This window comes from Ochotona princeps, chromosome 2 (genome assembly GCF_030435755.1).
Source record: "Ochotona princeps isolate mOchPri1 chromosome 2, mOchPri1.hap1, whole genome shotgun sequence".
Classification (NCBI taxonomy): Eukaryota; Metazoa; Chordata; class Mammalia; order Lagomorpha; family Ochotonidae; genus Ochotona; species Ochotona princeps.
Window position 1 is genome coordinate 26,460,810 of NC_080833.1, and position 26,252 is coordinate 26,487,061.

At 44.1% G+C, this 26,252-nt stretch overlaps 1 protein-coding gene across 1 annotated transcript in view; it reads right to left on the reverse strand.

The window, feature by feature from the left end:
* Nucleotides 1-8,954: 8,954 nt before the first annotated feature.
* PSMB2 (proteasome 20S subunit beta 2) overlaps nucleotides 8,955-26,252 on the reverse strand; it is a 30,242-nt gene continuing 12,944 nt past the window's right edge. The window contains exons 4-6 of the mRNA XM_004591590.3: nucleotides 12,501-12,663; nucleotides 10,906-10,955; nucleotides 8,955-9,189 (exon numbers count right to left, since the gene is read on the reverse strand). Of these exons, the coding sequence (XP_004591647.1) occupies nucleotides 9,082-9,189; nucleotides 10,906-10,955; nucleotides 12,501-12,663 (321 nt within the window). The 3' untranslated portion in view covers nucleotides 8,955-9,081. The remainder of the gene's footprint in view (nucleotides 9,190-10,905; nucleotides 10,956-12,500; nucleotides 12,664-26,252) is intronic.

Sequence of the window (26,252 nt, forward strand, 5' to 3'; positions counted from 1 at the left end):
CTGATGTAGCAATGGGAGCTGTTAACAGAGGTGCTATGAGTCACTAGCACCCCTGACCAGGAGAGTCCAGTGGGCTTTCCCAGGCTTTCCCGGCCTTTCCCAGTCTTGGAGGAAGGCAAATGGGAGGGCCTCTCCAGGCAAAGGAACCTAAAGCACAAACTGCAGAACTTGAAACCAGGCTGCCCATCACTGTGCTGCTGCTGTCTGTCCTTATTTATTTATATGTTGTAATTAAAATGGAACATTTCAAAATGTCCAGTGCAATTTGTTTATCCCAGGGTGCTGGGGAGTTGTTTTCACTTGTTTTTGCTTGCGTGCTGAGATGTTCAGTTGGACCAGGATGGAGAGGGTGCTCTGGCTTACAAGGGGCTCTGGGTGGGCTGGCGGGGATGCCCCACGTGGTGCGTCAGGGACCCCAAGGTTATCATCAGGTTGCTGTATTTACTATTGTTTCTCTTGACCCTGCAGGTGATCCCCATCTCACAGATTGTTTTCTCATTCTCTGAATAAACTTTTTTTTCACAGGATACAAAGCTCCCTCTGTCCTTCTTCAGTCCAGGCCTAGGTTGTCTCCCAGGAGGACAAGGTCACTGGGGAGCAGTAGGGCCTGAGAATTAAGAGAATGTACTGGAATTAAAAAGGTTGTCTAAGGGGAGAATCCAGGAGCGGGCTGAGAGCCCTTCCAAGAGGGGGTGCAGACTTTGGTATATTTATTTGGCATCTCGTGGTGGCTGTTTGTCCAGTGGATGTGCGTCGGGTGGTCAGTGTCTGTGTATTGTCACTTGGGGGGCCTGTGGGTGAGCATCAGCCAGGCTGATGTCCCAACTGTGGTGAGTTTTACGTGTGTCCACACGAATGCTGATGACAATAGGTGTCAGAAAAATGCTACTATACTCTGTCCACTCCCTGCTGCCCAGCTGCCGATTTTTCCTTTTTAAATTTTTTCTTAATTTTCAAAATTTAAAAGAATCTCCGTCTGCTAGTTCAGTCTCCAAGTGCCCTACAATAGCCAGGGCTGGGCCAAGCCAGAGCCTGGAGCCAGGAATGCCATTTGGATCAACCATGTGATGGCAGGGACTTGAGTCATCACCTGGCTGTCAGGGTGTGCACCAGCCAGAAGGTCAGCAGCAGAGCTAGGACTCAACCAATGACTCCAGGATGTTCAGCAGGCCTCCTACATGGCTTTACCCAGCGTACCACAACACTTACCCCAGCTAGAGGAGGTTACTGCTCCTCTGCTTCTCATTTTGAAGACTTCAGTCTTTCGGCAGCTTTTTTTTTTTCCTTGTTCACTGACTTGTCTACTTGATCATTCTTCAGAACACACATGCACTAGGGTGTATTACCTTACAAAATATAACTCCTTTATCCATTTGTTTCCTTTGCAATTTTTGGAGATTTGTTTGTTTTATTGGAAAGTCAGATTTAGAGGGAAGGAGAGACAGAAAGATTTTCCATCTGTTGATTCACTCCCCAAGTGGCTACAATGATCAGAGTAGAGCTGATCTGAAGCCAGGAGCCAGCAACCTCTTCCAGGTCTCCTGGTGCAGGGTCCCAAGGCTTTGGGCTATCCTTTACTGCTTTCCCAGGGAAGTGGAGCAGCTGGGATATGAACTGGTGTCCTTATGAAATTCTGGCAGTTACAAGGCTAGGACTGTAGCCACTAGACTCCTGCGCCAGGCCCCGTTACTTAAAAAATATATTTATTTGAAAAGCAGCATTTCAGAGAGGGAGAAAGATCTTCCATGTGTTGGTTTAATCCCCAGATGGCCACAACATTTCGTCCCTCAAACTACCACTTTGCTTTGTCCTCTGGGCCAGTGCACTGTTCCACTGACCTGAGACGCTGCTCTGCCTGTCACTGCAAGGTGCTGTCAGGGACACATGTCGGGATGTGCTGCGCACGTGCAGGATGTGCCAGAGCACAGGGTCTGGACATCACCCCTCAGCGTGATTTCCCAAGGGGTTTCAAAGCCTCAGCACACCCGTAAGAAGGGACGAATAGCAGCAAATTATGCTCTGCTGCAGTTGAAGGCCAGACCCAGCAAGAGATTCTTCCACTATTATTCTAGACTCTGGGAAATTGAGGGGACAGAGTGAGACAACAGAAAACACTTAGGCAATGACCAGAATATAGCAGCAAATCCAGAAAGGGTTGTAGATACTCACAAGTTAAATAGAAACTAGTTAATCAAGAACTTTTCCCTCAGGCAAGGATCATGTAGTCCTTACCAAGCCGCATTTGCTTTTCCAGGGTCACGTGGCCCATCAGCCTCACACCCCTCTGTCAGATCCTGCATGTCCTTAATTTTCGGTACCATTTGGCCCCCTGCAGAGGGGCTCGCTGGGATGACCCCAGCTCGGGGAAGCAGGTTCTCCCTGTATTTATGCCCTACCAGGCTCTGCTCTGCCAGCAATCAGGCCCATCATTCAGGGTTATCTCAGAGGAAGTCCAGAGTGGAAACAATGTGATCCTTCGAATGAGGTCTCTGTGCTTTTTTTTTCCTTTCCTTTTTTTTTTAAAGATTTATTTTATTTTTATTGGGAAGTCAGATATACAGAGAGGAGGAAAGACAGAGAGGAAGATCTTCCGTCCCATGATTCACTTTCTTACATTGGCCAGAGATGCGCTGATGTGAAGCCTCTTCCGGGTCTCCCATGAGGGTGCAGGGTCCCAAAGCTTTGGGCTGTCCTCGACTTTCCCAGGCCACAAGCAGGGAGCTGGATGGGAAGCAGGGCTGCTGGGACACAAACCTGCGCCCATATGGGATCCTGGCGTGTGCAAGACGAGGACTTTAGCCGCTAGGCTACTGCACCGGACCCCCTCAGTGCTTCATTCTAATTTAGATCCTCCCTTCCGCCACCCCTCCCCAGCAAAATAAAACTGTTTTAACTCCTACCTAGTTGGACTTAACCCTATGGAAATGCAGATGGTGATTAGGGCAGCTCAAGAATTGTATACTCCCGTAAAGACCAGATTTTCTTGTTTTAAGTGTCCTAGTCTTCCAGGAATAAGAGCATCCATTGAAAAGCTTCTCCCCCTCAAATCTCATGAAGCAAGGTAAGCGCAGGCAGGCTGAAGGCCCTTCTCCTCCCAGACATGAAACGGCAGCCCCTCCCCCACCTGGGCCCAGCTTCATTTTTCAGTTTCCATCCCCCATGGTCAACTGAAGTCTGAAAATAGGTAAACGTAAAATGCCAGGAAAAAAAAAAACCTTGCAAGTTTTAAATTGTTCCAAGTCAAGTGATCAAATCTCATCTGCCTGCCCGGGATGTGAATCATCACTCCTTGGAGTGTCCACACTGTATACACCATTTGCCCATTGGTCAGCAGCGGTTTTTGTTATCAGAATGCTGAAATAGGGCAGTGCTTCAAATAACCTTTATTCAACTCAATAATGGCCCCGGAATCCTACAGAAGCAACGCAAAGCTGTCACCAGGGAATGAAAACCTGGAAGGACAGGTGAACTCTAATGCTATGTAGCAACCCTGGACAGGTATATGGAAAAAACCATAGCCAAGATAGAGTTCTGCACCAGCCATGGTTTCAGATCTCCTGTTAAGGGATCGGGGGACAGTGGAGACCTTGGAGTACACTTCCTGCAGTAAGGGTACTAGGGCACTGCTAACTCACACTCACACGCACTAAGCAGCACAGACGTCTAGAATGAATCCTGAGAATGTCCTGCCTCTTGCCCGGGCACTGCTGCTGCTACTTCCATCAAAGGGTCAAGGCCAGAGGTGGTGATAGGACTCTGGGTCGCAGTTCCCGCACAGCTGGCTCAGCTGCTGCTCTCCATCAGAAACACCAACAGTCTCAGGCCGTCTCAGTACCCCTTCCTGTTGCCCTGCGAGGCTCCTCCTCGTTGGCCTCCACATCTACCTCTCCAGTATTCAAGGCTGATCATCCCTGCCCCGAGGCAGAACAGCTGCTCTTCTCCAACCTAACCTTCCCACCCCAAACCTGAGCAGAAATGAATCCCATTATTCACCTGACGCAGATGAGGGGGAGTCAGAAGACTGTTCCAAGCAATGTTTTGCTGGGACTGTTCAAGAACCAAAACCTTCCTGATCTTTTCCGAACTTCAAGAAACTGGTTTAGGACATTAAAAAAAAGATACAATCCAGCAGAAGGAAGGAACGGGAAATATCAGAAGGCAGCAGCATCACTGAATACATATATACACAGAACTGTAAGGAAAGTTCCACAAAGCAATGTTTACCCTTCTGCATAATACAGTATCGGTATAAGAAGCAGGATATACAAGTGTGAAGTCAGAGAGGAATGATGAGGCCAGGTAAACTTAGATGGGGGTGTAGAAGTAGAAAGAGAGGCTGACACTGCGGTGCAGTGGATGAAGCCATTGCCTCCAATACCAGCATCCCATATGGGTGCCAGATTCAAGTACTAACTCACCTTGTCGAATCCAGCTTCCTGATAAACTGCCTGGGAGAGCAGCAGAAAATGACCAAAGTGCTTGAGCCCTTACCAGCCACACGGGACGGTCACATGAAACTCCTGGCTTTAGCCTGGCCTAGCTCCAGCTATTGCTGTCATCTGGAGAGTGAACTAGTGGATGGAAGATCTCTTTCTCTACTCTATAATTCTACCTTTCAAGTAAAAAAAAAAAAAAAAGGGCCTGCAAAGATGGCTTAATGGCTAGATCCTTGCCTTGCAAGCACTGGGATCCCATAGGGGTGCCAGTTCGTGTCCTGGATGCTCCACTTCCCATCCAGCTCCTCGCTTGGGGTCTGAGAAAGCAGTGGAGGATGACTCAAAGCCTTGGGATGCTGCACCCATGTAGGAGACCCAGAAGCTCCTGGCTTCTGGCTTCAGATCAGCTCAGCTCCAGCCATTGTAGCCACTGGGAATTGAACCAGCAAACGGAAGAGCTTTCCATCTCTCCTTCTCTTGGTAAATCTGCCTTCCCCTCAAAAATAAATATTTAAACAAAGAAATGAAAGAAATTAGCTAGATTAGGAGAGGGCTATGAAATACCTAGTATTGTCACACCAAAGCACTGGGCTTTATTCTATAAGCAATGGAAAATCATTAGAAAGTTTTAGGTGAGGAGTGGAATGGATGGTCAAGGTAGTATTTTAGAAAACAGAGCAAGAATTGGAGAAGGAAAAAAGATTAAAAGTAGAATGCAGGCCAGAATCTGCTGGAGCATTCCAAGAAATGATGGGGAGTGAGCCCAGAGCAATGCAGGCGGAGGTTTGAGAGATGCAGCAAGTAGAAATGCCAGGGCTCGGTGACTGTGTGAAGACAGGAAGCGAAGCAACAGCATCGAAAATCATGCCCAGCTATTTTGACAGTTGTCCTGTGCTTACAGAAGATGCTAACCTTGAGGAGACTGTATATTCAGCAGTAAAAGGAAACTCAGTATTTCCAACTTTCCTGTAAAACCAGATTCCAAGTAAATTCATTGAAAATAAATACCTTCTGTTTCTTCTTTGGACATTTGGGAGCTAGGTGCCTCCATAATCTAAGATGGTATGCTGTAGAGGAGGTTTAGAAGAGGGCTGATGGCAAGGTTTAGTTTGAGACAGGTTGGCTTTGGCTGGAGGGTGAGCTATCTAGGAATAAACTGAGTTCAGCAATGACTTTCTGTTGGAGAAGAGACTGAGACAGAGGATGGGGCGGTGGGCTTGCCTGGGACTGTCCCGAGACACTTAGAAAGATGGAGAATCATCTCACTGCAACTGAGGCCTGGACATACAATAATGTTAACCAAAAATTGCATAGAAAACTTCAAAAAGTTCAAGAAAAACTGGAATCACACAAACCAAAAACCTATCTGTACATGGTATTGAGAATAGCACAAATGGGATAAAGCAAGTTCCATCTTAGTCTAAGACAATTATGTAGCATCAAATGTAGCATAGCAGCCAGTAAATGTGTTTCAGTAAACCCTACAGGAGTTTGAGACGCACACTAAGCTTTGAGAAGCACAACTCCAGAAACTCTTTAGTCCAATGGTTTTCTATCACAACTAAAAAATTACTAGGGACGTTTTCAAAGAAGGTCCTGCGGCTGGCATTATGGTGTAGTGGACTCAACTACCTGTGACACCAGCATTTCATATGGGTGCCAGTTTTGAGTCCTGGCCACTCCACTTCTGATCAGGCTCCCTGCTAATGCACCTGGGAAAGCAGCAGATGGTCCAAGTGCTTGGGCCTCTACCATCCATATGGGAGAAATGAATGAAGCCCCTAATTTTAGCCTGGTCCAGTCCTGGCTATTGCAGTCATTTAGGGAGTGAACCATCAGACAGAAAGCATCACTCTCCCCCACTTTACATAGCTCTGCCTTTTGAATAATCTTAAAAAAAAAAAATCCTAGGGCGCAGGTTAAGCGTGTATGTGTGGCACCGGCATTTCATGAGAGTGCTAGTCTTGAGTCCTAGCTCTTCCATTTCCAATTGAGCTCCCTGCTAATATGCCTGGGAAAGCAGTGAAAAGATACAAGTCCTTAGGTCCCTGTACCCACATGGTAGATACACCTGGAAGAAAACCCTGGCTCTTGGCTTCAGATCAGTCCAGCTCCATCAGCTGGGGCCATTTGGGAAGTGAACCCTTGGATGGTAGACCTCTGTCTCTTTCTAAATCTGCCTTTCAAATTTTAAAATTATTTGCATGGGATATTTTACAGATATGCCAGATTTTTATAAACACGAAAAGATGTTTCTCATCCACTGGTTCACTCCCCAAATGGCCACAATGTTCAGAGCTGAGCTAGGAGCCATGATTGTTTTCTGGGTCTCCCATATGGCTGCAGGGTTCCAAGCCTTAGGCCATCCTCCGTTGCTTTCCAGGCCATAATCAGAACTGGACCGGAAATGGAGCAGCTGGGACACAAGCCAGTACCCACATAGGATGCAGGCAGTGGATTAACCTATTATATCACCACATAAGTCCCATAAAATTTTTTAAAGATTCATTTTTATTGGAAAGGCAGATTTACAGAGAGGAGACAGAAAGATCTTCCATCAATGGTTCACTCCCCAAATGGCTTGCAAGCCAAAGGTGAGCTGATATGAAGCCAGGAGCCCGGGGCTTCCTCCAGGTCACCCACACAGGTATAGGGTCCCAAGGCTTTTTGCCATCTCCATTGCTTTCCCAGGCTATAAGCAGAGAATTCTATTAAAACTGCAGCAACTGCAACTGAACTGGTGCCCATGTGAGATGCTGGTGCCTGCAGGAAGCAGATTAACTCTAGAAGTAAAGACTAATTATATACATTAAAAAAGAAAACTCTCTACAAATTTCTAATAAAAAAAAATCTGAGAATCACAGTGTGGAAGGAGCAATCACTGTGGCACACCTGTTAAGATCATTTCACTTTACAGAATAGTGCCCAAGTTCAAGACCCAGCAATGTTCCTGATTCCAATTCCTTTTTTAAAAAATATATTTATTTTTTACTTGAAAGGCAAATGATGTTTCGGGCCCGGCCGCGTGGCCTAGCAGCTAAAGTCCTCGCCTTGAACGCCCCGGGATCCCATTGGGCACCGGTTCTAATCCCGGCAGCTCCACTTCCCATCCAGCTCCCTGCTTGTGGCCTGGGAAGGCAGTTGAGGATGACCCAATGCATTGGGACACTGCACCCGCGTAGGAGACCCGGAAGAGGTTCCTGGTACCCGGCTTCGGATCGGCACAGCACCGGCCATTGCGGCTCACTTGGGGAGTGAATCATCGGACGGAAGAGCTTCCTCTGTCTCTCCTCCTCTCTGTATATCTGACTTTGAAATAAAAATAAAATTTAAAAAAATTTTTTTGTAAATCTGCCTTTCCTTTTTTTTTTTTTTAAAGATTTATTTATTTTTATTGGAAAGGCGGATATACAGAGAGGAGGAGAGACAGAGGAAGCTCTTCCGTCCGATGATTCACTCCCCAAGTGACCGCAGTGTCTGGTACTGCGCCGATCTGAAGCCAGGTGCCAGAACTTCCTCCAGATCACCCACATGGGTGCAGGGTCCCAAGGCCTTGGGCCATCCTCGACTGCTTTCCCAGGCCACAAGCAGGGAGCTGGATGGGAAGTAGAGCTGCCGGGAATAGTATCGGCGCCCATATGGGATCCCGGTGCGTTCAAGGCAAGGACTTTAACCACTAGGCCACAGCGCTGGGCCCAGAATATAAGTTTTTAAATGATCTGTTTGTATGGATGCAAAACAATCTGTAACGTAGTGTTAAAGAAGCAATATGTAGAACATTAAAAAAATTTTTTTCAGGGCCAGCACTGTGGTGCAGCAGCTTAAGTTGTTGACCGCAGCACCCGAATACCAATCTAGCTCTAGTAATGCACCTGGCAAAGCAGTGGAAGATGGCTCCATATTTGGGTCCCTTCACTCATAGGAGGGAGGCAGCTCCTGTTTCCAGTCTGCCTCAGCCCTGGTCATTGTAACCACTTGGGAATTGAACCAGCAGATGGAAGAGCTCTTTTACTTCCTAACGCTCCTTCAAAATACTAGTTTATTTATTTGAAAGGCAGAGTTAAAGAAAGAAGGCAGAGACAGAAAGATCTTGCATCTGCTGGTTCCCTCCCCAAATGGCTGCAATGGCTAGAGATGAGTCGACCTGAAGCTAGGAGCTTCTTCTGGTTCTCCCATATGGGTGCAGGGGCCCAAGGTCTTGGGCCAGCTTTCACTGCTCTCTCAGGCTACAAGCAGCGAGCTAGATGGAAGTGGAGAATCCAGGACATGAACTGGTACCCATATGGGATCCTGGCTTGTGCTAAGTGAGGATTTAGCCAATGAGCCACTGCACCGGGCCCAACAGAATCTTAAAAAAAAAATAAATAAATAAACAGAATGAGGAGCTCAATTACTGAAGAACATTTAGAACACAATGATGGGAGAGGGGTAGAAGGAAAGATAGCTCCATCCAAAAAATAATTCTCCCTCCAGTTCCTTTCTCAGGTGATAGGAAAACTTAGGCCCAAACCAAACAGCTGAATTTATCCATATTCAATTTTATTCTGAATTAACCATCTATCAAGAGTGCAACGTCGAAAGAGTAGAAAAAAAATAAAGGCGCACATCAAAAAAGTTCCCTGACATGTGGGAAGACGGCATGGCGTTAGGAGCCCTGCTTAGAGAAGGAAATGTTGTCCAGGTCGTGGATGCCATTTTTGTCAATGATTCGGACGCTGAAGGTTGGCAGATTCAGGATGAAGCGCTTTTGGAGCTGCAGAGAAACATGAAGGAAGTTAGTTGAAACTGCTGAACACCAACCATGTGCCAAGTCTTGTTCCAGACACCAGGGAGAGATACAGACTATATAAACTGCTACTCCTGGGGGTGGTCAGCACTAAGCACTGGGGCAAGCCCAAACGGTGGCTGAGCGCTAACTACGGGGCAGTGAGTGTGAACCGTGAGACGCAGCTGGAGCCAGTCTTTGGTCAGTCAGCTGATGGGAGAACACAGCACTTCAGTGTGCTCATCCCAGCAGTCAGCTACTGAGGACTGACTGACCTAGAACAAGCTCTGGATGACAGCACTGCATTCCTGGGGACCAAGAATTTGCTCCAGGTGCCCACCAACATTGCAAAGATCAGTGTGTATTTATGTGTGCAGCTGGAGGAGAGATAGCAAGATGTCAACAGAACTGCTATTGGAACAAGTCCTCTGCTGTCTCCTCTAGTCCTGGCTGACTGCCACCACTGCCTCCACATTTCCCTAAGGCCCTGCTTCAGAAACTGTGGTCGCCATGCATGGAAGCAGACAGCCCCACTAACCTGGCTGGCAGTTACTCAGCAGTGCAGCTAAGGGCATCTTGGCTTCTGTGGCACCCTTCCTGACCCAACATGAGCCTCTAGAGAAAAGTCACCAAGCTTTCCACCTGCTCCCTTGGGAGCCTGTCCTGGAAATACCTACCACCCCAGGCTTAAGCCCTCCCTCCCTAGAAGTGTGCCTCCCTTTGCAGTTGAGGACTGGCTGGGAACAGCCCATTCCATTTCCAGAGTCCTCTTTGGCTGATGACTCTCCTGTCCTGGATTAGGATCCCTTTTGGGGACACATGAAGAACAGTCTCAAGAGTACTTGATGTTTCAGTAGCTTCTTCCTGGAAGCCTCTTGCAAGTCGTGGGGCTACCAGATTAGTACCAGCTTCAGGTGAAAGATTAAGAAAAGTACATGATTTTATTCTCAGTTTCTGCTTTGGAAAAGGGGGTTGGCACACTAGAGGATGAATGAACAACGGGGGTACTGTGGACTGAAAACTACAGGATTAAGAGGCAAGCTGACACTGCTTGCAGTGCTCCTGTCTGCTCTTACCCTCCTACTCATTCACTCACGCTTAGGCCACGAGAACAGTAAAAGAAGAGTCCAATGAGCTGATTTTTTACTTCATCCTACATTCCTACCCAAAGCTTTAGACTTTCAGCAAAGAGTTGGGATGGGTGGGGTCCATGTTCCTGGCTCAACCTCACAAAAAAAGACTACTCTCCCCTTCTGCCTAGAGCTTCCCCGATTGCTTTTAATGGTTGCAGTACGCTTGGGGAGGCTTTCATGTCAGATGACAGGAGCTCAAGCACTATGGTGTGGAGCAAATGGGTGGCAATTAAAAGTGTCCCAGGAACAGATACAATCTAGGGCAACAGTTCTTAAGCTGCGGCCCCAGGTGTTACCAGTAGCAAAATAGCCTAGGATTACTCATTAGATTCTCAGTCTTGACCTCAGGATAGTGGTATGAGAATTCAGGGGTATGGAAGTTTCTTCTATAACTCAAGTCCACTGAAACTGCAGACATTGGTCTGAGTGATACAGAAAGAATGCTAACCCTGGTAGCAACTTCACATCTAGTTAGTTGGCAAGGATCAGAAAAGCCAGTCCTAAGGACAGAGCTGCTAGCAGCCAACAGAGACAATATTCCTTTCTGTGAGGATCCACAGACAGTACTCACCTCCTCCAGACACTTCTTCAGGAGCTCCACTGCCTTATCGCGTGAGATGGCTGAAAGATAACACAGAGGTTAAGTACTCAGAGTGCTCTCACTGAGCCTGACTCTCAGTAGCTTCACGTTTCAAACTTCTCAGGTCTGAGTATCACACAAACAGGAAAGGTAAAAACAATCTGCACCCTCTGCAAGCAGCTGAGGGTGCCCCAGGTCCCTTGCTTCAGCAGCCACAAGGTCATAACAAACTTATCTGTTCCAGAGAAGGGTATAAGCATGATGGCATCATGCCTCTCCTGGCCAAGGCTCACCTCTTTCCAAGTAGAGGACTGCCTCTCTTTTTAAATGGCCCACCCCTCCTCTAACTGCTTTTAATCAAGGGTTTAAATCAATTCCATTTGTCCTTGCCAGCTGCCAATCAGAGGAGAGATAGGGCCAACGTTTTAGCCTCACTTTCCCGCACGGGGCTGTGACTCTCCTAAAACAGGATGCAATGGATGTGTAGTTAGCATGGTAAACTTGGCTGACATATTATGCAGATAGGCTTCTGGGGTGGCTGGAGTTTATTTTGGTAGGCAAATCAGTTTATTGCTGGGAGAGATCAAATCAAGAGACAGTTACTAGGAAGCCATATTAATTCTTTTCAGAATGTGGCCTGGAGCTCTAGCATGGCTGAGGTTGAGCAAGAGGGCAGCACAAAAAGGAATGAACATGCCAGACTCTTCTAACACTGCCAGGGTTGAACTGAACACCAGGGGAGAAGTGGTCATCTGTGCTGCACTCACAGCCTGAAGAAACTAAGAATTCTGGTACTGACTGCCCACAGCAGCTACAGGTGAGGCTGGGATTGCATTCAGGATATAGAAGTTAACAAAAACATCCCTGGGTTTGAACTTTGCCAAGCAGACAGCACATGGACAAGCAGAAAGATTTTTTCTTCTGGCAGGAGGACTTTTTTTTCTGCCATCAGTGGATAAGAACCAACAGCAGGGCCTAGGTTTGTCATGTTGGGGATCTGTTCACCTTCAAAAGCTGAAAACAAATACATGAATTATTTGGTGTACTCATTCTTTATAATTGAGATGCCAATAAGCATCCAGGCAGAGCAAATGAATGCAAAGCTTACTTGTAACTGAGGAATTACAGACTTTACTAACAATGTTTTTTTTTTTTTTTAAAGATTTATTTTATTTTTATTACAAAGTCAGATATACTGAGAGGAGGAGAGAGAGAGAGGAAGTGGAGCTGCCAGGATTAGAACCAGCGGCCATATGGGATCAAGGCGAGGACCTTAGCCACTAGGCCACGCTGCCGAGCCCACTAACAATGTTTTAATCACTATGACATCTATCTCAACTTTCCTTTACAACAAACAAAACAAAAGCCAACGCAGCATCTCATATTGCTGGCAACAGAGAGACTTTTCAATGCCTTTGGGAAGATCCTTCTGAGCCAAGGGAGAGAACAGCTTCAAGAGAGCATTGCTGTGTTTCTTAGACCCAATCAGCTTTGTTCAAGACTAATCACCCAAAGGGTAGACCAAGCTAAAAGCAGCGGAAGGCATGCCTCTATTCCTGCTCCCTACCCAGACTGCTAATACTTACTGGGTGTGTAGTATCGGTCCAGGATACTGAGAGTCAGAAAGGCACCATAGCCATGGGCTGCAAAAGGGGCCTTGGCCAAGGCTGCCAAGTAGTCCATGTAATAGAGTGCTGGTCCCTCATGTTCATCATAGCCAGCCAGGAGGAGGTTCACATGATATGGGGTCTGCAAAGGAAAGACACAGCAAAGTAAAGATTACAGCAGAACACCAATATTTTTCCCCAAGACAAATGGGGGTTATTTCTTTTATTTATATATATATATATATATATATATATATATATATATATTATATTTTTGACAATCTTTACATAGTTAATTAGGGTTAAAAGGTTCAAGGGCTATAAGAAAGTGGTAAGACTATCATTTCCATATTGTTTCCTTCATGTTTAAAGGAGGGTATTAAGGGAGAAGGCCCAACCAATTTCCCACCCTCTCCAGGTCCCGGATGTAGGGCATGCTCCAAGGTTCTTGCTCAAGTGGTTTTGATAGTTCACCAGTTATGATTCACTGCCATTCTTGCCACTGCAAGCACGATGAGGTCGTTGAAGAATCCATTGGTTGACATAGTTCATCACAGAGTCTCCGTTTGCCCCGTATTTCGCTGCCAATGGTTGATTGACCTGTTCTGTTTTCTGTCTTGTCTTGGTTAGGGTTCTCAGTCCAGCATTTTGATTGCAGAGATCTCCAAAGAAACTTTGTCTGAGGTGTTCTCCGACTAGATTCTTGTATGTACTAGCAAGTACAGGGCCTGGCACAGTCCATCGTCTCAATCAGCTGATGGTTGCAATTGCTGGGTTGGTTCTGTTTTCAGCCCCGACTTCCAACGGAACCAATGGGTGTTGCAGTCCAGCCTGCTTCTGCCCAGCACACACCTGGCCCTTGCATAAACCAGTAGGAGCTGCAGCCTAGTTGGAGCGACCCACAATAACCCCCACCAGGCCCACCCCCTACTCTGGTTTGCCAGTATGTGTAGCAGTAGTCCGGTCTATCCCACACCAATGGGGGTTATTTCAACTCTGTTCTTCTGCCATTCCTAATTGGTAAAATCAATACAACACAAATCTGAGTGGCATACTACAGAATGAAGAAAACAGTTCTACCCACATCTTCAAAAAACAAAAGCTCAGTTTACACCAAAATCTCTAATGTGCACTATATGCCCCACCAAGGAGAATAGGTCTCAAGTATGTAAGTCAATTAATAGAGGTTTGGTTTTGTTTTATTTTTAAGATTTATTTTTATTGGAAGACAGATTTACAGAGAGAAGGAAAGACAAAGAAAAAGATCTTCCATTAATGGTTCACTCCCAAAATGACTGCAACAACCAGAGTTGAGCTGATTTGAACCCAGGAGAGAGGAGTTTCTATTGGGTCTGCCACATGGGTTCAGGGGCCCAGGGCTCTGGGGCATTCCCCTTTGCTTTTCCAGGCCACAAGCAGGGAGCTGGATGGGAAGTGGAACAGCAGGAACGTGAACCGGTGGCCATATGCCTGGAGGTGCTTGGAGCTGCACAATAAGCCAACCGAGCCATTGCATTTTAATGAAGACAGTAGACAGTAAGTCCAGAAAGGTGAAATGCTAACATTTTTCTTAAACAACAAGACTCCTTAACATAACTAAACAACATTTTTGACCGATGAGATGAATAAAGAAAACATTACTCATAGATGTCCTGTCATTGGATTATCTGCAAGCTATTATCCAAGTTATTACAGAGAATCTTAACTAAATATGCCTTGTTCTTCTCCAAATGAATGTTTCATTTTTCTATATCAGCTGCGCCATTTACCATGTTAAATTCAGTTCAGTACCAGGCTTCAGCAGTGGTATTCCAATTTCCCATGGTTTCCTTTCCTGCAGAGTGAGTAGTATTTTTCTTCCTGCATTTGCTTCAGTAGAGAGCGAGCAGGGTATGCCTGTGTTGGTGTGTTCATCCCTACATGACATTAGTATATAGTCCACTCCTTACTATGGAATATAAAACAACAACTAGTGGTCCCAAAAGTGGCCTTTTATGTTCTTTGAACACTGACTAACATGAGCATGTGGCAGCCTGAACAAACTCATGTGAAAAAAAACATGAAAATATTTTTTGTTTACTTGGAATCTCAATCCAGTTCTAAGTAAGCAGGGAGAGTTTTTACCACCTTGGGAAGACAGAGGAGCCCTGGCCTCCAAACAAGTGCCTATCTGGGGGATAAGTTAGTGTGTAGTCTCAGAGGAATAGGGAATGAACAGCAGTAGTCAAGACGTCTGAGAAAATAATTACCTGCCTATCCCATTTCCCAATGGGTTGTGCACTGCTCTCTGCCAAGCTCTGGAATTCTGTCACTACTAATTCTGACTGTTTTCTTAGTAAGTCTGACCTGAGGCAAGACACTTAACCCCTATCAGCTTCTGTTTTCTTATATGTAAAACTGGGTCAATTAATCCTTCCCTTTTTTATTTTGTAGAGAATATGGTGAGAAAAAAATAATAGAGGTGAAGCATTCAACACCAAAAGAAAAAACAAGACTTAAATTCCTAGCATACACCAGCTAGAGTTTTTCACGTAAACATCATAAACTTTGTTTACATTATCTAATGATACAATGTATAACAGCATTTTTTCTTAAAGTGTAAAAACAGTACTGCAAAATCTGGCAGACATGGAATGCTTTGGTGTTCTTTGAGTTAAAACCAGAACAGAGAGAATAGCACATGGAGTCTAGCTGGTTTCCATCTTCAAGAGATTAATAATACAGTCTCTTCTCTATCACAAGATAAACGGAACCTCTTCCTGAGAGGATAAATCTATTCTCCACGCAATGGCCACTGAACAGCCATTGCATGTCTAACCAACAATTTTATCAGACTGCAACAGTATATTAAGGATCCACCCAGACATAAATAAAGGCCTTAACCAGCAGAACTCAGATAGATTCCGTCTCCAATGAGGTTTTGCCTAGACAACGAAGTTAAGGTGTGCTTTAAATAACTGATGCTCTTAAAAGCCACAGCTAGAAGACATTATGCAAAATCCTTTGCCAACAAAATTTCAGAAGCAAACTTGATTGCTTTACCGGTCCCTAAAAAATCATTTGTTCTCAAGCATCTAGTAGACACACACGCCAAAGCTGATATTCAGAAGCTATCATTTGTGTTATGGAAAATAACTCACAAACACTGTGTGACTTCGAATTACCAACTCTCGCATGTGTGAGAAACTTAAGCATAAATAAGCGGTGTTATCTAGACTAATTAAATCAATACATCTGGGTAACAATTTACAGTTTCTGAAATGCTCCTGACAGTGCTCCATAAAACATCTCTGGCTTATCCAAGTTTTATTATTCATATTTCCAAAAAGTCTTGTGTTGCTATTCCCTCATACCTCTAAAAATTGTGACACCCAAAGTGATAAAGCCACAGTTATGGGTTTCTTGACTGTTATATTTCTGATTCATTAGTATTGTCACCATACACAGGTATGACTGTGTATAAACAATAGTACATGGCATGAACTGCACATTCAGATATCTATGCTGATTACAAATTATAAGGACTATGGCTAGTTCACTGACGTACAAGCAGGGGCTGGTGTAGTGGCACAGTGAGCTAAGCCTCCGTCTGCAGCGCTGGCATCCCATAGGGTGCCCAGTGTGTATCCTGACTACTCCACTTCCCATCCAGCTCCCTGCTTACAGCCTGTGAAAGCAGCAGAGGATGGCTCAAGTCCTCGTGCCCCTGCACACACATGGGAGACCCAGAGGAGGCTCCTGGCTATGGATTGGCTCATATCTGGGAAAATGAACCAGCAGATGGAAGATCTTTCAATCTCTCCTCTCTGTAACTGCCTTTCACATAAAAATAAATCTTAAAAACAGGTGCACAGGCAAGTAGTAAATTCTCAATAAATATTTGAGTAACAATAATATCAGAAAGCATTATACAAATTTTAATACATATGCTAATGCTTTGTATCACAAAAAAGGAACAAGAAAATCAGTAAACAAATGCCACAAAGTGGCAGACCCTACTTCTGAGAACTAGTTCAAGCTTTAATCAGCTACCAGCAGCTGAATGCAGATACATACACACTGCTATTTTTTGCCTGGCTCTGGGTCCTCCTCTTTCTATCTTCCTTTATTACAGCAGGAACATAAACCAGCACCCATATGACATTCTGGCACAAAGAGGGGGAGGATTAGCTGGCTATACCACCAAACCAGCCCCTTGACCTCCCTTTAGACACAAGATACTAAGCAAAATAAGAGCTTAAAGTACAGATCAAGCATTCACAACAAAATAGTGATCAAGAGCATGAAGTAAACATCTCAGGAAGAAACAGCTGGGCTATGCTGCAGAGACCAGACTTCTAATATCTACTGTAAAAAGGCAAATGATAAGCACCGTGCCTAAAACATAGTGCAGGCTCAACAAAAAGCAAGCACTACAATCATCTATGAAGTGTGTCTGTGAAATTAATGTAAGTAGCCAAGAAAAGCCCCCTGACTGCTGGCTCTGAAACACTCTGCCTGAGGAACCTGCTCACGTCCCAGCTGCTCCACTTCCCCATCCAGCTGCCTGCTAATGTGCCTGGAAAAGCACAAGATGGCTCAAGTGGTTGGGCCCCTGCACCCACGGGGGAGACCCAGAGGAAATTTCTTGCTCCTGGCTAGGCATGCCTGTCATATAGCAATACAAATGAGCTAGTACCACATCATCAGCATCATTTTTAGATTAACAGATTTGACTGTACAATAATAAGAATAAAACAAAATATCATAGAGTACCAGGAAAATTACTTCCTTTCGGCTGCTAAAAGGGATGAAATTTCAGCTAGAAGATTTTTTTTTGACAATCTTTTTTTCTTAAAGATTTATTTTAATTTTTATTACAAAGTCAGATATACAGAGAGGAGGAGAGACAGAGAGGAAGATCCTCTGTCCAATGATTCACTCCCCAAGTGAGCCGCAACGGCCGGTGCTGCGCCAATCCGAAGCTGGGAACCAGGAACCTGGAACCTCTTCCGGGTCTCCCATGAGTGTGCAGGGTCCCAAAGCTCTGGGCCGTCCTCGACTGCTTTCCCAGGCCACAAGCAGGGAGCTGAATGGGAAGTGGAGCTGCCGGGACCAGAACTGGCGCCCATATGGGATCCTGGCGCGCTCAAGGAGAGGACTTTAGCTGCTAGGCCACGGCACTGGGCCCTTTTTTTGACAATCTTTACATAGTTAATTTGGGTAAAAAGGTTCAAGGGCTATAGGAAAGTGGGTAAGGCTATTATTTCCATATTGTTTCCTTCATGTATCTGAGGTAAATGGGGATATTGAGGGAGAAGCCCCATCCAGTTTCCCGCCCACCCCAAGTCCCGGATGTGGGGCATGCTCTGAGATACTTGCTCAAGTGGTTTTGATAGTTCACCAGTTATGAATTGCTGCCAATCTTCCTGTAACTGAAACAGACTTAACTACTACGAATCTGAGGCATGCAAAGCTGAGCTTAGTTCCACCTCTGACTCTCCTAACATTTGGCAGTGGGTAGTACACTTGGCGTGCATATAAACTTTCCAACTGTCATGCATACCACATCTCCTCTCTCATGAAAAAGAAACACTGCAGTGATTAAGGAGAGTGTGAAATTCCATAAATTTTACATCGAAAGACTACAGTTGTGATAAATACACTGAGACAACAAAACCAGCGACGAGAGTCTGGGTGGCAACGAGCAGTGGTGTGACATCTGGCGGAAGCCAAAGCCACAGTGTGGGGAGAGAGGTGGGCGTGAGGAAGCATCCTGCCGAGCGTGGACACAGAAGAGGAGAGGAATTGACAGGCTTCCTTTGGAGCCAGGCCAGCCTCTGCCACCTCTAATTGAATAGGATGACATTGCTACGAGCCAAGTGCCATTTTACAATGGTGCGATTTCTCTTTTGATGTACTGTATTTTGGAATGCTAAGCACGGGTGACACATACTTCCCTTCCTGATGAGTAATGCTTTGAGGGGAGAACATACAGAGCTATCAGACACAGGAGTTTATCTAGAGATGACTGGTTTAATAAACAGGCTTTCTAAAGACACTAAACACAGGTCGGACTTCGAAAGGAACAGCACATCTGCTATTTCTTTTAGTCCAGCTGACTATCAAAGCTTCTGAAAATTCCTTCTGTGTCACTGACGGTACTTTACCAGAACATAGTTTATAGAATCAGTGTTAAGCTAAGTTCCTCAGTAATGTCCCTTTTATTAATGTAGGACTGAAGTTCAAAGAGGAGACACGAACTTGGCCTAAATCAAATGGGTAATCAGCATTAGAATCGGGATCATAATTCAGGCTTCCCAGCTCCAAGTCTTACACTCTTTTCCACGAATCATGCTGCCTCTGCAAAATGGAAATTAATGTAAAAAAGTGATTTAACAGTAAATGTCAGATTCACACTCAAATGTTTCAGAATGTATTATTATGCACACCTGCGTCTACCATTTCCTAGTTTACTTATCAGATATTATATGATCAATAATATTATGGTTTTAGAAGGGCAATTTTGATTCTTTTATACGGTCTAAAACTTGCAATACATGTGGTAGGCATTCAAGTAGTACCTGTGGATGATCAACAGATTACCAATACCTTAACTGCTTTGGCAATACCTACTTCATTTTCATTAAGTAAGAGAACAGCTGTCATTCACTTAAACTGGTTTTCAAATCTAATTAAGGAGCTTGTTTCCAATAACTAAAAGAATTTCTTAGCTATTTTTTGGATGAATTTGGGGGTGTAACTAAAATATCAGTTCTGCCATTTTAATTAAAGAAATACTGGAATTCAGCATTTCAGTTTTTTAAAATCTCCAACATTTCAGCAAGTCATAATTTATCATAACTTAAGCATCATTTCCAGCTCTGAAAGATTACAGTTTTATGGATGGGAAAGGGGTAGAGAACAATCTAATCCTAAAACCTAAGCAACATGGAATTATGTTACTCTAATTTTCTTGGTTATATTCTTTCATTTTTAAAGAAACCTAAGTGTAGATTTAACTTGTTATAGCTTTAAGTATAAATGCACATTTTATAAAAGACTTCAACTAAATCTCATTGGGAATTCTCTAGCACAACACAGGATAATTATAAAATAGGAAAATGCTTCAACTATCTTCACTTTGGCATTTGAAATGTGATAACAGTAGCAAAAGCTTTTTAAAGGAGACTTTCTGAGAATTATTGTGCCGCGCCTGGCACAGTAGCCTAGTGGCTAAAGTCCTTCCCTTGTGTGCACTGGGATCCCATATGTCCACCGGTTCTAATCTGGGCTGCTCTACTTCCCATTCAGCTCCCTGCTTGTGGCCTGGGAAAGGAGTGGAGGTCCTGGGAAAGGAGTGGAGGTCGGCCCAAGGCCTTGGGACCCTGCATCTGCATGGGAGACCCAGAAAGAAGCTCCTGGCTCGTGGCTTCAGATTAGCTCAGCCGTGGACATTATGGCAACTTGGGGAGTGTACCAATAGATGGAAGATCTTTTTCTTTTTCTTTTTTTTTTAAAGATTTATTCATTTTATTACAAAGTCAGATATACACAGAGGAGGAGAGACAGAGAGGAAGATCTTCCCTCCAATGATTCACTCCCCAAGTGAGCCGCAACGGGCTGATGCGCGCCGATCCGAAGCCGGGAACCTGGAACCTGGAACCTCTTCCGGGTCTCCCACGCGGGTGCAGTGTCCCAAGGCTTTCGGTCATCCTCAACTGCTTTCCCAGGCCACAAGCAGGGAGCTGGATGGGAAGTGGAGCTGCCAGGATTAGAACTGGTGCCCATATGGGATCCCGCGGCTTTCAAGGCAAGGACTTTAGCCGATAGGCCACGCCACCGGGCCCTTTTCTTTTTTTTTTTTTTTTAAGATTTGTTTATTTTTATTGGAAAGGGAGATTTACAAAGAGAAGGAGAGACAGAGAAAAAGATCTTCCTGCATCTGACCTGCATCTGCACATCTGCATCTCTCTCTCCTTCTCTTTGTAAATCTCCCTTTCCAATAAAATAAACAAATTAAAAAAAATAGTAGTATTGTGCTAGGTGATGAAGACGGACACCTGGATCAGAAAGGAGTCCTCAAAGTAGATGCAGACAGGAAGGACTCCACACAAAGAAAGCAAAAACTGTGAAGATTAAACGGAGGAACACAACATGCTTGGGGGCGGGTAAACAAGCGCCAAATGTACCTGGAGAATTAAGTGAACTGGCCTCGTAGACTAAAGAATATAAACCTCAGTGTGTGCAACCAGTGAAAATCCACCATTCCCACTGTCTGCTGCTCGAGCCTTCTTCATGTTGTATGACATTGGCCAATGGTGCCTTAGAACCCTAATGTTTTAGGATTGAGACCAACTGTCCATTAGACCTAGTCATTTTCTCTCCTTCTCTTAATAAAATTTAGACACAGAAGTAGAATAGGTTGTCATTTTAAAATGATAACTGACAGCCACATGAAAGACCTGGAATTGGGAAAGAGAAAACAGGAGAAGAGTCAAAGGCTGTTACCATAATACTGCAGACAGAAGATGTTTAGGCCAAACTAAGGCGCAGTAGAAAAAAGAGGTGGATCTGGTACATGCATATTTAAAGTCAGAACTAATAGGACTTAGTAGCTAGTACAATGGAAGTAGAGGGGGAAAGGAGCAGAAAGAACTCTTATTAAGGGGAAAAAGCTCCATTTGGATCAGTGAGTTTAAACAGAGCTATCTAGATCCAACCCAAAATCAGGAGACAGAAGCTTCCTCCTGGTCTCCCACGTGGGTGCAAGGTCCCAAGGTTTTGGGCCATCCTCAACTGCTTTCCCAGGCCACAAGCAGGGAGCTGGATGGGAAGTGGAGCTGCCGGGATACAAATTGGCACGTATATGGGATCCTGGCGCGTTCAAGGCAAGGACGTTAGCTGCTAGGCCACTGCACTGGGCCCTATACTTACATGTTACACTAAATTACAGTTATGTTACATTTGGAGCCTCAGTGTCCTGTTATCTAGTATGGGGGACCGTACTGCTTATCTGAAAGCATTGTGAGGAAGTGAAGTGCTCACCTTTGTTAAAGTTCCTAGAAGGTGAGTTTCTAAGTAGCAGGTGCCTAATAAATCCAAATTTTAGGAATAAAAAATGTTAAATCATTAAATACTGTGCATAGTTCAAGTTTTAACAATACTGGATTTTAAAGATTAATCTCAATAATTCCAAAGTGTTCATGAATTTTATTTATTTATAGCCACTGTTAACCTCAAATTTGTTTCTCCTATTAAAGCTGTAACCTTGTTGTAATTAGAAGTTTAGAAATTTAACGAGTTGATAGATTTAAAAAAAAAATTTAACAAGTTGAAATGCACCATGGCACAGATGTCTTATTATACCTACTGGTTAACACAGTATTTGCTTCTTACATTAATTTTACTTGCTAATCAAAAATACTGTTCTCCCTCAAATAATGTCAAAATAAAATTGCTGATTGTGCAATGGTAAAAGCAACACCATGTTTGCAGTGAGGCTACTTGCATTCTTTTTTCATGAGCTGGCAGTTCCCAGGAAAACCTGAGGATTTCATAGACTTTCAAGTCAGTTCTTAACAGACTCAAATTAAGAAGTCAGGCTTTGCTACCACAAAGCATCTGTTAAGCTGCACCTGTTCTGTGTGCCCATGAATATCCACAGATGCTCAACACCACAGCCCAGTCACCCTTCTGAGGTAATAAACAAAGTGTCTCCTAGAGATAGATACTTGGGACTATCTAAGACTTTACATGTTTTTAGATACCCAAATCAACTATACACTGTCTAGGTAATACTATTTGCTCCTTTACCTACAGAGAGATAAGAGGACACATGACAGCGAGTTCTCATCTACTGTTCATTCCCCAAATGCCTGCAACAACTGAGACTAAATCGGGCCAAGGCTGGCAGCCAGGATCCTGATCCACATCTTCCACACGGGTGACAGGGACCTAACTACCCAAGCCATTGCCTATTGCTTATAGTCATTCACATTAGCAGGACACTGGAGTTGAAGGCAGAGCCACGATACAAACCTAGGCCCTGCAATATGGGATGCAGGCATCCTAATCAGTGATTTCACCACTATGCCTAATGCCTGCCCTTGTTTTTAACTGGAGACTCAGAGGAAGTTCCAGCCTCCTGGCTTCGGATCAGCTTGGCTCAGCTTGGTTCAGTTCCAACCAATGAGGTCATTTGAGGAGTGGACTACCAGATGGAAGCTCTCTTTCTGCTCAAATAAAAATAAAATAAATCTTAGAAATAACAGAAGTGTTGTGTTTCTCTGTGTTTTTATTTTCTTGCACCTTTAAATAATAGATGTAAATGAGCATCAAATATGCACATAAAGCTAGTTAAAGAACATGTAACCACCTCTCAGGCCAAGAAATAGAGCAGCCAATCCTTCCTCTCCTGAAAAGCCTTCCCCAACGCCCTTCCTTTTAAACTTGTATTAGTAAAGACAAAAGAAAACCTCATGGGATTCCAGGGATCAGCATCTAAATTCATATCTGTGCAAGAAACTAAGCCAAATGTAGATAAAAAGAAGCATCGAAATGCGAGGGTATATTTGTATCTGTTCATTTGTGGGAGAACATGCCCACCAAGCATGCCAACCCAGGCTATCACACTGACTTAAAGCAATCCTGAGTCTTTCCTTTTAACATTAAACATTTAGAAACTAAAAGCTTATTCTAACTAAGCAGACACAGTCTGTGTTGCTTTAGGCTTACAGCAAACCTTAACAGAACCACAATAATTTCCAAGATGCAAGTTTTACCAGAATGCAAATCTAGACCTATATTGCTTTACTTCAATGTGAACAGAAAAGATGTTTTAGGTGAAAAGTGCCATTATTCGGCTGCACAATTCTAGTCATCCAATAGGCTCATTCCATTAAAGCAGAACAGGGGTTTTCTGCTCACAGCAGGCATCCACAGGGTAGCACATATATGCTCTCTGAGTGAGAAAGCAACACCTTCTCACATACAACCCCCTGGAGAGAGAAGGGGAGAGGAAGGGAGAGTACTTTACACCTGCAAACTCCTAACTTTATCAGCACTAGCACTGAGAAAACTAGTGTGTGTGTGTGTGTGTGTGTGCGTGTGTATATATATATATTTTTTTTTTTTTTTAAAGGAGAAAGGTTTTCTGACAGTCATTAACTTCCAAAGAAGAATCTTCTAAAGCCACTTTTTCTTGGGAGACCAGTAGCTACAATGAGTCAGAAGCCAATCTTTTTCAAGCCCCAATGACTACATAAACAAACTGCCTAAAAAGCCAGCTGTCAAAATTTTTATTCTTTGTGGCAAAAAAATAAAACAAACACTATTAGCACAAAGTGCTGTCATAATAATTAAGACATCTCAACTTCCAGGCACATCTGTCCCTGGGCCTTTGGATAATAAAATGACCAATAAAAATAGAACAGCATATCTCCAATGGGGCAGACATATGCCACCCCAAATCCTAAGAGATTGCTGTGAGATGTGACCTGCAATACACATGAGCTTTACAATCCCACTGAATATCATCTGAATGTGGCTGTATGTCTCCAGCTTTTACTTCATTTCCTATTGCGACTAGGAGGCAAAGGGAATGCACAAGCACATAATTTGTGGCCCGAATAAAAGTTCAATTAGTCCACTAGCTGACAGGTCTGGCAAGGAGGAAACTGCTTCCCAGGCTTAAGGCTGCTGCTAATCCTGGAAGTCTGGAAGCTTCATGACAAACATTTCTAATTTTCTGTTTTTTCACTCTCCCTTCCATCAAAAGTAAGCTGGCTCTGTCTGTCAAGTGCCCAGGCTGTGTGGCAGCAGTGTCAAAGGCTGCCATTTGCTCCAAGGCACTGCCATCTGCAGCAGCACAACATTTTGTCTCCGGAAAATAAACACATCTGCCTCTGCCAGTGTCCTCCCACTGTGCCGCCCATCTGGAGCAGGTGAGCTGGAAGGCAAGCCCAGGCATGGGTAAGTCGGGGCGAACAGGGCAGACGAGGCCTCAAGGGAGATGGCACACAGAGGAAGAAGGCAGTGCTGTGTCATGTCACATCCTGCTAACCACATTTGCCAAAAAGCATGTGAAATTGCCCTTGTTAGTGATATTTTAATCACATGTAACAAAAGGTTGATTGTGTCTGGAGTAAGACCTGTGTCAAAGCTTCACCTGGCCCATCTGTTCACAAGGTCACAGGACCTCACAGATACCAATAAACAGACAATGCCCTTGGTGCCAGCAACCTAAGGTAAGAAGGAAACGACTCAAGTGAATGGAAGAAGGCTCAAAGCAACAGATTCTTCTAGGACAAGAGCATATTAGGTGTATGCTTGCTACCAATTAGATCAAACACACACCAGTTCAGCCGAAATGCCAAAACTATGGTTACATCTAGAATACCCAAAAATTACTTTCGATAGATTTTTGCCTTTCAATGAGTAAAGTCAAATACAGTTATGGTCATGACATCAGAATTCTAAACCATCTGATTTGGGCACTGAAAGACACCATAAGAACAATCCAATCAAATGCTCTTTTTCACAGTCTTCAGCTAACAGAAGTAGTGCTATACCACCAGAAGCCGGGTTCTCTCAACTCGACCACTAATTTTTAAATTTCAATGGGCGGCAGTAAGTGAAGGTACTTACTTTCTTTTTTTTTTTTTTAAACATATTTTTATTGCATTTCATAAGGTACTTTCTCAATTCCTATATGGAATTCCTATATGTAAAATAGATACAGCTTAGCTGAAGCTTTACTACACTGGTCCTCCTTAGTTTCCTGAGAAAGAGTGATGGAATTAAAAACCATCATACCACACTAGATATTTTCCCAATATTTCTTGCTAAGCACTTACAAGTATAGCCTAATAAAAAGATTACTGAAGGCTCATCAAATATTTAAGGAAAAGCTCAATGAAAACATTTGCCAGTGATCAGCAGTAATGTCTTAAAAATTACAAGCACAAACATCAGCATTCTATTCTAAACAAAATTCCACATTTCACTGGAACATCAAATTCAACTATTTCAAGGGGCCAGCATTGTGATGTGGCATGTTAAGTAAAAACCTGCAATGCCAGCATCCCATCTGGGTACCACTTCCTGTCCAGGCTGACCCATTTTGGATCCAGCTCCTTGCTAATGCTTCTGGGAAGGCAGCAGATGATGGCCCAAGTACTTGGTCCCAGAAACCCATGTGGGAGGCACCCATGAAGCTACTGCTCCTGGCTTTGGCCTGATCCAGCACTGGTCACTGCAGCTGTTTGGGAAGTCAACCAGCAGAAGAAAGATAACACTCCCTTGTCTCTCTCCCTGTAATCTTTTCACACAAACAAATCTTAATAATAATAAAAATGCAGGGACTGACATTGTAACATAACAGTTTAAGCTGCCATCTGCAGTCCCAACATCCCACATGGATGCTGGTTTGACTACTTGTTGCTCTACTTCTGATCCACCTTCCAGTTCATGTACCTGGGAAGGCAGCCATAATGATGTAAGTCCTTGAGCCCCTGTCACCTATATGGGTTACCTGGAGGAAGTTTCCAGCTCCTGCCTTGGGCCTGGGCCAGTCCCATTTGTTGTGGCCTGTGCGGGAGCGTACCAGTGAATGGCAAAGCTCTCTGTATGTGTGTGTAACTCTGACTTTCAAATACATAAATACACCCTTTTTATAAAAAAATAAAATGGGAAAAAAAGAAAATGGAAACACTGATGCTAACAGATAATCTTATGGCATTCAAAAAGCTA